At 31.6% G+C, this 12842-nt stretch overlaps 4 protein-coding genes across 4 annotated transcripts in view; all 4 read right to left on the bottom strand.

The window, feature by feature from the left end:
* LOC140061962 (uncharacterized) overlaps positions 1–12842 on the bottom strand; it is a 28035-nt gene that overhangs the window by 5232 nt on the left and 9961 nt on the right. The gene's annotated exons all lie outside the window — the stretch shown is intronic.
* LOC140062992 (uncharacterized) lies at positions 313–5170 on the bottom strand. The gene is made up of 6 exons (XM_072109419.1): positions 4958–5170; positions 4247–4690; positions 3871–4002; positions 3275–3406; positions 2819–2888; positions 313–2362 (listed from the first exon to the last, which is right to left on the bottom strand). Exons 1-6 carry the CDS (start codon positions 5013–5015, stop codon positions 1603–1605), a joined length of 1596 nt encoding a protein of 531 aa, XP_071965520.1. The 5' UTR covers positions 5016–5170; the 3' UTR covers positions 313–1602.
* Positions 5226–8443, bottom strand: LOC140062993 (uncharacterized). Its single transcript, XM_072109420.1, has 5 exons — positions 8386–8443; positions 7737–8189; positions 7005–7175; positions 6418–6493; positions 5226–5880 (listed from the first exon to the last, which is right to left on the bottom strand). The coding sequence occupies exons 1-5, from the start codon at positions 8441–8443 to the stop codon at positions 5721–5723; spliced, it is 918 nt and encodes a 305-aa protein (XP_071965521.1). The 3' UTR covers positions 5226–5720.
* LOC140062858 (uncharacterized) lies at positions 9648–11283 on the bottom strand. The gene is made up of 4 exons (XM_072109229.1): positions 11186–11283; positions 11026–11067; positions 10688–10766; positions 9648–10381 (listed from the first exon to the last, which is right to left on the bottom strand). Exons 1-4 carry the CDS (start codon positions 11226–11228, stop codon positions 10240–10242), a joined length of 306 nt encoding a protein of 101 aa, XP_071965330.1. The 5' UTR covers positions 11229–11283; the 3' UTR covers positions 9648–10239.

Here is a 12842-nt window from a genome sequence, read left to right on the forward strand (position 1 = left end):
AATTTGTTTTAAAATAATTAATCTAATTGTGAAAAAATGTGTTAATTTATACTGTACCTTCGCAATTTACTGCGATAGAGATATGTACTATTATGAAGATCGAAAGAAACATTTTACAACCCAGTCGTATATAACTCGTACAAGGAAATAAGACTCATATATATATAATATTGTATCGTGATTAAGGTGGCGCTTTTAAAGCAAACAAGGATGTAGGTATAGGTGTTAAAAATAATCTTTTTATTCAAGTCATGGTTTCTATTTTACAGCATCACGATTCAGAAAATAGAGAAGGAACTAATTATAGCCATATTTAAAACTTGTTCAATCATTGTTTTAATAAATGAAATCGTAATAGTAGGGCCTATGGTCTAATTATAAGTCTCCATGAACTATAGGCTTCAGGAAAGGGTCGTTTTCTGTAATATTTATTATTAGTCATTCTATTACAATACAATAACATCAATAAGAAAGAATGTCAATACACTGAAATATAAACTACTGTCTACTGAAACATAATAATTTCGAAATGCAATGCACAACTAAATTGACTACATTTATAAAAGGACAACCGTACATCTTTAGATAGTAAAACTATCCCGTATGACGTGTACAGACATGATACATTCCAGCGCTGTTCACAGCAGTTGTATCACAGATATAATGGAAACCAAAATAATAACAAAACAGGAAACTCTAACCTCTTGTATAGAATCCCCGCAAAAAAACAAAAGAATTTGTAGACAATAAAATTCATTGAACCACCTTATCCGAGATATTACCGCTAGATAACATACAGTTACAACTAGAATCAACATAATAAATACAACAATAAACGTACGATACGAGAACCAGTTATTGAAATATTTAAAGGTGAACATATAAAAAAATAAAAATACCAAAAATATATAGATATTTACAGTAGACATTAGAAAAATCATCTATTCACAAATAAATACTGATAATTAAGATTACTATTTATAGTTAAAGTATAACAAGGAACATCACATCTTTTATTGTGAGTGATTTCACTGTCATTACATTACTATTCAAGGTTTGTGTATAAAATATTTCAGGTTAACGTTTGATTACATGTGCTATTTTGTTACTCCTCTGTGTAAAAGTATATCTAACAATCTACTGTTGGCTAATATGTACCCATTCGTATAAAAGGTATAACGCATCTTGTTTCGTGCGTTTCTGTTTAAATACAACCACGTTGATATATGTTACAATATTATATATAATGAAAATGCTATCCATGTCAAATATTATAAATAACCTCTAATTATTTTGTATAGGTCTAATATAAGTATCCAATAGTCTATGAACGTCAACCACACAGCAGAAGTGGTTTAAATCATTGTCGATGATCTTGTTAATTTAATGAACTTGTTTATCTTGCTCATGTATGTTCGCGTAAAGGCCTTTTTACACAGACGAGCGGTAATGGCAAGTGGAAAACCGCGTAGCTTGTCCTACGTAGACTCTGTATCTATCCACAGTGGAAACAACCCATCCATTCCGCCTTGTGTGTTGTTACCGTTACCGCTCGTCTGTGTAAATTGGCCTTTAGAAACATTGACGTCTGCAGCCTTGTGATTACACACCCTCAAGATCAACCACCTCATAATCGAGGTTCCTTCTGAACCTGTTGACATCACCAGTATTATGATTATTATTAATCATATCCTGCCCGTTTTTAACTTCTGCTGTAGTGTTAGGCGTGATGACGTCAGTGGCTGATGAAACAGTATCGTTCTTTCTGATATTTGATGGTATTTTATTATTAGAATGCTTCATTTTACTTTTAGCCTTTTTCGACATGTCTGGTCTTGCATATAAGTCTTCTAAATGTTTAACTTCATTATCACACATATTTGGAGAATCATCATGATTCGAGGTACCAGTACAAGTTTCTATACACTGAGATGCATTGTCATCTGTTTTTGTTTTTGAGACACGGCTTACTGGTTTACCCAATTCATCAGACCTAACATGGGCATTACTTGGTTGATCAACCGCGCCTGCTTTAATTGTTACAGTAGTGTATACTGGATTGTCTACTTCTCCCTCGCATTCAGTTCCATGTGGTATCTCAGTATAAAGTAATCCCATATCGTCTTCTTGATTATAAATTGCATAATTAGGCTTGTCTTCAGACTCTGTATCTAGTACACGTAATGTAGACGATTGGTTATTTTTTTTTTCAATTTTAGTTTCGTATTTATGTTCCTTCTTTCTGTCAGAAGATTCGTTAAAGGATGATTCTATCGGTGATGTGCTGGTCATCACGACTTCGTCAATTTTGTGTTCTGGGTGTTTCTGTGTTCTTTTAGTGCAACACAATCGGTTATAACAACTAAAAAACATAAAGATAAAGAAAAACTAAATATGAAATGTATATGGTTCATCTGTGATTTGACATTCAATTTTAATATACTGTAATATTCGATTATAGAGTCCATAGTATATTATACAATCATTATAAAAAAACACAACATTTACATACTATGTATAGTTTACGAAAAAATTGGCATTTAGATTTTGATACGATAGTTGTTAAATTAATCTTGTGTTTGTTTAAATTGAATTGAAAAATATAAATAGAGTGGGCCTTTTTATTCACTTGTAACTAGTTTGGGTAATACATTACAATTATGTATCGCACTACATACGATAAATAAAAAAAACAGTTAGAGTCAGACCTCATTGAACGTGTCATAATCATTAGCTCATCATGCTTCGATTTGTACAAGCTTTAAGGAAACATTTAGTTATGATGACGTAATACTGTATAATATAATCGCCTACGTACCTATATATGATTATGAAGACACCAATAACAAAGAGAGTTGAAACTACTGATACCACAATCCAAATTAATTCTTTAAAAAAACATTCATGTCTAAATTTATTATTATGTTGTGACTGAAACTCATTCACTACGATTCTTTGTCAGCAGCTTAGTAGGATGTGTATGTCACACAGAAAGTCTACTGTTGAGAATTAGGTAGGCATTTAGTTAGTATGCTTGTTTTGTATGTTTGTTTAGTATAGTCAGTCAACATAGTCATGTTTTCGATTTTAATAAGTCGGCATAATGTTGTCCACATTATTGTTTAGTGTATAACTGTATCCATACAATGCATGCATTTATTACTCGTTCAATACGCATTTCTCTACGTTTCTGGTAGTGTTAATTTTATCGTTTATAATATAACAAAAACAATAATAATATTAATGATAATGATAATAATCATCTACAACTTACTAAATTCTGATTCCTGCTCAGGATTTATAGTAATTGTATCACTAAGTGCAGTACGTATGCCTATCGATGTCAGTTGGTTCATATGGTTAGTCGTAGCACCAGTGTGCACAGTTGTGTCCGCAGTCAAAGATACTACAAAGTATAATAAAAAGATAGTATTTTAGTAAAGTTAATATTTGTATATTGTTTTAATTTTTAAATAGGCCAATAAGAATCTCACATAACATAACATTTTCAGTATTAATTAATTTAAAGAATTCTAGCTGGAATAATAATAATATGATTTTTCTTGATTTGGATACGAATGTCTAGTTATGTAAACCACAAAAGTCGGAATTTATGGTCTATTTATACTTTTTGCTAGTATTCTACTGACATATTATTGATTTTTCACAAACATATCCATACCCATTACTGCCTCTCCAGCTTCCAAACTTGTCCGAACATTACCAGTCTCTCCACCAACCATTGTCAGAGGTTGTCATATAACCAAATGAACATTCTTCTACATTCGGTTCACCAGATGCCCAGTATAAATACTCAACAGTCTCTCCAGATAATACTAATGATAATGATAATAATCATCTACAACTTACTAAATTCTGATTCCTGCTCAGGATGTATAGTAATGGTATCACTAAGTGCAGTACGTATGCCTATCGATGTCAGTTGGTTCAATTGGTTAGTCGTAGCACCAGTGTGCACAGTTGTGTCCGCAGTCAAAGATACTACAAAGTATAATAAAAAGATAGTATTTTAGTAAAGTTAATATTTGTATATTGTTTTAATTTTTAAATAGGCCAATAAGAATCTCACATAACATAACATTTTCAGTATTAATTAATTTAAAGAATTCTTGCTGGAATAATAATAATATGATTTTTCTTGATTTGGATACGAATGTCTAGTTATGTAAACCACAAAAGTCGGAATTTATGGTCTATTTATACTTTTTGCTAGTATTCTACTCACATATTATTGATTTTTCACAAACATATCCATACCCATTACTGCCTCTCCAGCTTCCAAACTTGTCCGAACATTTCCAGTCTCTCCACCAACCATTGTCAGAGGTTGTCATATAACCAAATGAACATTCTTCTACATTCGGTTCACCAGATGCCCAGTATAAATACTCAACAGTTTCTCCAGATTCCCAGTTCCAGCTGGATGCCATCGTTCTATCTGATCCACTCTCACGTGATAACCCAATGGCATACGCTCCATTCGGGCAGTTATCCCGAAGGATAACAAATAATGCACTGTTTTCTTCTCCGCTGTTTATACTCACAAGTTGGTAGCCGCCATCACACTTTTCTTTAATGTCAATCCATGTTTTTAAATTTGCATACGTAGTTTCTGGTACAAAGGTAGCTTTGTAATTTGATGAGCCATAATTAAAAGATGCACAATCTACTGTGTAAAATAAAGAAAACCATTAGGTGAAACACAAACAAAGCAACCTTTTAGTAAATTTTTACTCAAACATTTACCGACAATAAACTATTATGGTTCCAATTCTAAATAAAGTAGAACACATTTCAACGTAGACAAGCTAACAATGTAGGTATAAGACCTAGAAAAAAAGTTAGCGTATAGGGCCTACGTAATCAATTGTTTTGCATTTCTATTAATATAATGGGGTACTGTATTACCAAAATTGATACTAACTTTTGGCCTTACCTTCACAATTAACAATAATGGCATTTATACAAAATATTAACCAGATCAGAATAAACATATTGTGCAGACCTGAAACACATGAGATACGGATACGAATGCGTGCCTACCTACTGCACACGTACGGAAATAGATTTAAACATAGCTTTTATTTGCTGTTAGAGGGCGCCTCTAAAATACTCTTCTGTTACTATTATTAACAAATGACGTTTCCTAAGTTAACATAAACAAATTACAATTGTGAATTCTAGTAATACAATATCATAGAGTTTATTGCTCATTTGGTATTCTACAAAACAAAATCATACAATAGAAAGATATGTTTCGAATAGAGGGCGGTAGTTAACATTAGATTGTAACATTGATTGAACTATTCATACACCGACTTTCAATCACTATTATATTATGCGTGTATTATATTATTGTATTGTAATTGATTACAATAGAAGACAATTGAAACTTCTTTACTACTACTGTAATACTAATAAACTCACGAAGAATGAAATTAATTGGTAAAGACTCAAGGTGGAGATTAAAGGTGGAAAGATGTAATGGTACCGTACAAAGAAATGTATACAGTACAGTATATTAATTATACATATTTACATACTAGTGCTTTTGTGTTAAATACATTGTTTAAATGTGTAATATTCCACTAATGATTTATATAAGCTACAGTGTCTAATCGAGAAAGAGTAATTTAACTTTTCTCGGCTTTAATACATTTATGTGATAGTTGTTTTGAAGTAACTAAGCATTTCTATAATTATTCTGTAATATCAGCATAAACAGGTGGGCTCACGTCTTGGGTAAATCCATAAGCGGAATTCTCTTCAATTACGTGACATACATTGGCAGCTTCCAGAGTTTTTGCTGATGCAGTTTCCAAATCACTTTTAGATTTACAAAACAGCTGACCTCGAAATCTGAAGATAAATTAGTTATGTAAAAAATAGTTATGTAAAATAATATAGTAGTAATAAGATACGAATAATTAGTAGTGAGGATGTGTTAGGAGGGGATCCTTTTTCATATATCTCCACCCGCCAACCTCTATAATCTTTAATTATTTGTATTCTACTATAATATAATCAAATTTAGATTACCTTTACACTCAATATATAAGCTTAAGAAGATGCTTAGTTTTGTGGAAAAACAAAGTTAACGTTGATATTGTTTTTATTATTATTTATTTAATTTGCATCCAACCGTGTATCACCAATAGGAAAAACTTATTTTCAAAAGTTAAGAATTTACTCAATTTTGTATTTGAAGTTTAAACAAATAATAATGTACAGTAGCACATTAACGATATATTTTCTACAATTAACCATTTTTACAAACGTAAACACGAGGGAAAAAATATGCAAAAGTTAAGTTTCACTGGAAGTTTCTCGTATAAATAAAATAATTTTTACATGAGATTGAAATCTCTTTATAATACTTGTATCTGATTTACCTACCTATATAGTAATATCACTATAACAGTAACAAAAATCACATTTAAGATCACAGTTGAAATTACGACGATAGTCAAGTCTAAACAAAACATATTATTTACAGTTTTGTTAGCAGAAAACCAACACAAACAAATCACATTTTGGTTAATTTTTCCATTGGTTTATTTTTAGTTGGTTGATTTTTTTAATGTGAGTGGTTAACTATGTGTTTAGTCAATATGTAGGTCGAAGTTGTAAGAAACGTATCGTTGGTTGCTGTTTAGTTGTTTTGTTACATCGAATGTCTAGATGTTGGTTTATTCTTTAATTGGTTCTTTAATGGCATCCAGCTGGAACTGGGAATCTGGAGAAACTGTTGAGTATTTATACTGGTCTAACAATAACCCTAATGTAGATAACGGAATGCGTGCATGTGGCTATATGACAACCTTTGTTCTTAGTCGTGCAATTAAGAAAAATGTAATGTATTAATCCTACAAAGAGTCATTAACTAGATATTATTGCACAGCTTATCATTCACCACCCTTGTTAGATCTCTAATACTTTTAGTTATAGTCTGCACATCCCTCTCATTATTTTCAACAACTTACCAAATTCCTGTTCATTTTGTCCACAAGACTCAGTATGCTTCATGGGACTATTTGTGGCATGTGTTATAAGACCACTTGTAATGTCAATTCTATCAGGACGTGTAGGTGATAACGATGTGAGTTGGTTAGTCGTAACACTAGAATACACTGTTGTTTCCGCAGTCAGAGTTGCTGTACAGTATAAATACAAAATTTGATTAAAACTATAAACGTTACTGTAAAAATAGAACGTATATTCTCATATTCCGCTTTACTCTATATCTTGTTTCTTGATACCAGGATTGAAAAAATGACTATTAGGCCTAATTTAAGAAGATATAACCAAGCACCATTCCCCGGAGGATCATCTCTGCATGTTACCAATTGAAAGTCAACAAGATTGTTTATTTGTGAATTAAAATATATATACAATGGGAAATTTGCTTTTTCTTTTGATTATCTTTTAAGATTACATTTTTAAAATGTGCTTAAATACAAAGGGTTTATTTACGTGTTCTACTTCAGTAATTTTTTACTGTACACTCGTCTACCCCGCTGGTGCTTTGCCACAATTCGATGTCTGTCCGTTCAAAATTAGTAATCTTACCAAATAACATCAGTTTGTACATTATATTTACCATATGCCAAGAATAGATATTCAAAATTCTCCTCTTTCAAAAATTTATAAAGAATATCTTAGGTAAAACTAAGTGTCTGAATGTAAGGTCATTTGAGCGTTGTTCCAGTACTCACTTATATTCTCGCACACATAGCCATATTTATATGCACCGCCTATCCAGATTCCAAACTTGTCAGAACATCTGAAGTCGCTCCACATTCCATTTTCAAAGGTTGTCATATAGCCACATGCACGCACTCCGTTATCTACATTAGGGTTATTGTTAGCCCAGTATAAATACTCAACAGTTTCTCCAGATTCCCAGTTCCAGCTGGATGCCATTGATCTATCTGATTCCATCTCACGTGATAACCCAATGGCATATGCTCCATCCTGGCAGTTTTCCTGCAGGATATTCAATATAGCATTGTTTTCTGCTGTAGTGTTTATACTCACAAGTTCAAAGCCGTCATTACACACTTCTTTAATTTCATCCCAAGTTTTTAAACTTGCAGACGTAGTTTTCGGTACAAAAGTAGCTTTGTAATATGATGAGCCATGATTAAAAAATGCACAAACTATAAAATCTAGAAAAAAATACAGTAAGATGAAAGAAAGTAAACCTACATAAGAATAACTTAATACAATTTAGGTAAGCGTACACGGAGAAACACTGATTCGAATTATTGTAGACTTAGCAGAGTTTAACTACAGTAAAAATACATTTGTAATCATTATAATGCGATAATATCAAAAAGTAGTAATCAAAAAAGTATACTGTACCTTCACACTTAATAGTAGTAATATAGACACTCAGCATTAACAAGATTTTAATAAACATTATCGCTTCGATGTACATTTCACTACACAAGGAAATAAAACTAAACAGTATGTTTTTACTTGGTATGGGAGGGCGCTGTTTCTTATTAAAACATGCTATTCAATGTTAAATAATAATTCAGCCTTTAAATTAAATAAAAAAAACAAGTACGAGTATCCGCACTGTAAAATACGTTATTATTTTCATTATAGGCCTACAACATGGAAATATATTTAAATATGTTTCTATTAAGAGCGATTGTTAATAATGGAAAGTATTTTGATTAGAACCACTATTAAGTGATAATACCTCTTCGGGATCCAACAAAGTATCTCCCTTGAATAGGTGTTAATTGACCGAAACATATGGTTTATATCATTGTGGATATAGTTTAAGTCTGACAATTTCATTTTATCCGGTTTCAAGATATACACACGCTGAGTAATCTCTTTTAAACCAAATAGAAAGTTAGGCTAAACAAGTACGGCAATACAAAACACATACAAAGCAGTTCTAAACATTTTGCATAAAAATAACGTCAAGCCTCGGGGAAATGATTGTCAGTGTTGCATACACAGTACCTGTACAAACACAGCAATGCCAAAAGAACTTTTATTCAAGCAGTTAAATCAACCACAATTGAACCATCAGTTGCCTAACTTTAAGCACAAACACTCAAGATACTCAACAGTGTGATGCCTTTCCACATTAACTGCCGTTGCCGTATACCTGTTCGAGCTATTACACTTTTTCTAAAAATAGTATATCTTCATTTACATCCAATTTCTTATAGGCCTACATATCTTACGTTTTTAGTCGTGCAACGCGAATCTACACCTCACTGTGTCGGTCGGTCGGTCGGTCGTTCGGTAAACACTAACTTGAGCACGCGACTGCAGCCATTTATATGGCCTTGTTCTTGGTTAGTTTTCCTTTATTCACCAACATTATATAGGTACTGAATACCGGTTATGGTTCAATGTTTTGTTTATGTTTGCTCTGTGTTGGGAATCCCCTTTTCCCCTATTTTCCAATTTTGACTCAGTTCTAGATTAACAACAAAGTTAAAGTAAGTTTTTCTTATAATAGATACTTTATTTTGAAATATTAAACAACACAGTTCTGTATGAATAAAAATTAAAATATTCATATGGTTTTTAGGTTCAAATAAATTGACAAGTCTTGGTTTTTCAAAAACAACATTTAATGGTAATTGTTGATCGGTCGTAAATAAGATAAATATAAATTTATATAAAAATGTATTATAACCGAATATAATTAAGTAACTTCCTCCGTGACACACATGCCAACAATGTTAATGAATATCTACTATTTTATATACCCTAATAAATACTTTATTAACATTTCAACGAATACTTAAATGTAATAACCATTATGAGAGAAATAAGTCAATTTAATTGTCTATACATTTTTACATATATGCATATATTTTCTTATAAAATTTAACATTTTTAATTTAAAATGTTACGGTTTCAGCCTTTTGCTATTTATATTATTGATGGTCCGTTTTTGGACAATAAATATACCTGAATCATTTATTAGTGTAGTCGTACATACATGACAGGCAACAAGCGACTGAGGTCTATATATTTATTTTTCATTACGAAATGTTACATTTATTTCATACATGGATTACAAGCCTTACCAGTAATTGAGAGTTATTTTTTTTTTTCAGTTTTTGAACAAAGTTATATAGATTTATAAAATCTAAAATGATGCATACTTTCATCTCAAATAAACGGCAGTGTTACACACGAATCCCATTGATGAGCTTGATGAACTAAAAGAAATCAAAATTATATCTGAATGACATCATAAACATGCAGCATTACATCTTGAGAACTCTCATAAGCGGCATTCTCTTCAATCACCTTACATTCACGAGTAGTTTGTTCTTGTATTTCTCTCTCTGATTTACACACACATCGACCACGATATCTTACGATTAAAACAAATATTAGAATAATACATTGTATAAATAACGAAAATTATAAGACAAAGGAAAATTATTGAAAATGACAATCAGTGTTTCAATAATGAAAATGCTGTGGGTATCAGTGACTGGATCTCAATGGAGATACAAAATAAAATAAGCAAAAAGCTAAATCAAAACGATAAAGTAAAAGAGCCAGAAGAATTTGCAGAGCTTTCGGGCATCACTAGCCCTTCATAAGCAATTACATATATGTATGATATATATTTATTTGCATTTGCAATTAAAACTAGTCACCATAGGCTGCCTACCTGTATAATAACATTACTAATACAGCACTCACAAGGCCCACATTCAAGGTCACAGATAAAATCACTATCATAGTCAAATCTATTTTTTTAACGAAAAGAAATGAATTATAAAAAAAAAAAATGTTTTAACACATTTTTTTATCGCATACAGTCAAACCGAAGTACCAAACCGACTGCCATCTGCCACCATGCCAGCAGAATCGTGTCGGTTTTTAATTATTTGATAGTTTTTGTTGAACTTTTAGTTTCTGGTTATTTCTTTTTGTGTTGTGATCAGAAGCTTCAGTTAATCAATACAATAATTACTTAACATATGTAAATATTTTAACCAAACTTACTTGGTTCGTTATTCGACTGAGTAGAGTTGACGTTTTTATCAGCTGAAAATGACGATAATGAACAATATTATTATTGTACGGTAGTTAAACGTAGGCCTATGGTAACTTTATTGAAATACATATATTTGATTTGCAATATATCCGACTTATAGTAACCTACTTGAACATTTTGGTTCTTCACCAGACCACGAACCGTTTACCATACATATTCGCCAGTTATTTCCACTGCTAATAAAATAACCGCTTGAGCATCTATACGTTTCACCGTATGTTGTTTTATCGAGTTCAACGGTAATTCCATCATGAGATGCCGGATGCATACAATCAACGACTAAAAAATAAAAAAAAGTAGATGCTATCAATCAGATATTTCTTCAGAACAACATAGCCACGATGAAATATAAAATTGAGATTTTTTTAAACTTTTACTAGAAAAGGGAGCAAGAGATTGATACGGTCAGCGTTTAATGTGAAACAAGTTTAATTCATATTAATTGCACAGGTGGAAGGTCGAATTTAGACTTTTGTAAATATTAAAAATAACTCTGTTGTAAGGTATAAAGTATTTGAAGTTTTACACCAAACAATATTGCAGTATGATAAACATCACAGAACAAGGGAACAAAACATGTACAAAGGATAGTAGCTAATAAGATGGCAAACATTAAGTTCTACCGATCAATATTATTGGGTTTCCATGTCAATATATGTATATCAACATTATTTAGTAAAAGGCATAATTGTTTCACTATGGCTAAATATACAGAAAAAACCAATAAAGGAACTGTTCAATTCACTTTCTTGATGTAAAATAATTTCGCAGTCGAACATATCAAACGACTAGAGAGATAAATTACGTACGTAGGGGCCTATACAAAATAGTTCAATTTTACTTAATTACCTTGGCAGTTTGGAGCATTATCTGACCATGTTCCATTACTAAGACATGTGACATTTTGTGAACCCATGATGTCATATCCGGTGTTGCAGTTGTATTGTACAATACTTCCATATGTTTCACTTTCCCCACTCCTTTCTCCGTTAGTTGGCGATCCAGGATTACCGCAGTTAACAACTAAAAGACATCAAACCAAAGTATAGAAAAACTGTAATTTTATAAGCTACCGTTATTGACTGTTTTAATTATTAAAATAAAAAAGAAAAAAAGAAATGTTCTGATTGATGATTCCTCATTAGGCGCAGGAGCCCCGGATAGCGTTACGAAGTCGTTAACTCTGTCAGCCCATGGTCAGCCCAACTAATGTGTTTTTCCCAAGGACAATGTATCAATAACTAAACTTTGTCACCACCCATAAGTGTGCTGTTCATTTCCTATTGACCAATGAACACCAATGTAACTGGACCTGAGTTTCTTGCTATTCGACCTTGGGTGCAAATTATACAATTAATTGATGTTAAGGCCACTGACTACTCTTTTCTGTATAGAAACACTGAATTGACTGAATAATAAGAAAACCCTACAATAATTTCTACTACTACTGTACTTGATATGGTGTTATACAAGAACTATATTAAAAGGATTGAATGTATGGAGAATGAAAAGTTAAACGTTATAACTTATGTAAAACATCACTTAGATGATATCCATCAGATATATCATTTTCTAAAATTGTTTCATTAGTTAGAATAGATCACGGAAAACCAATACCAATACTGATCTGGACTCGGAAATTCAAAATGTAGCAGGCAACGTTTCACCAATGAAAACTTTCAAGACAAACAAAGTATCATAATTATCATGATATCCATTTTTATTTAATAACGATAAATGGATATTTCGTCTTTTTTGTTATTTT

Source organism: Antedon mediterranea, chromosome 11 (genome assembly GCF_964355755.1).
Source record: "Antedon mediterranea chromosome 11, ecAntMedi1.1, whole genome shotgun sequence".
NCBI lineage: Eukaryota > Metazoa > Echinodermata > Crinoidea > Comatulida > Antedonidae > Antedon > Antedon mediterranea.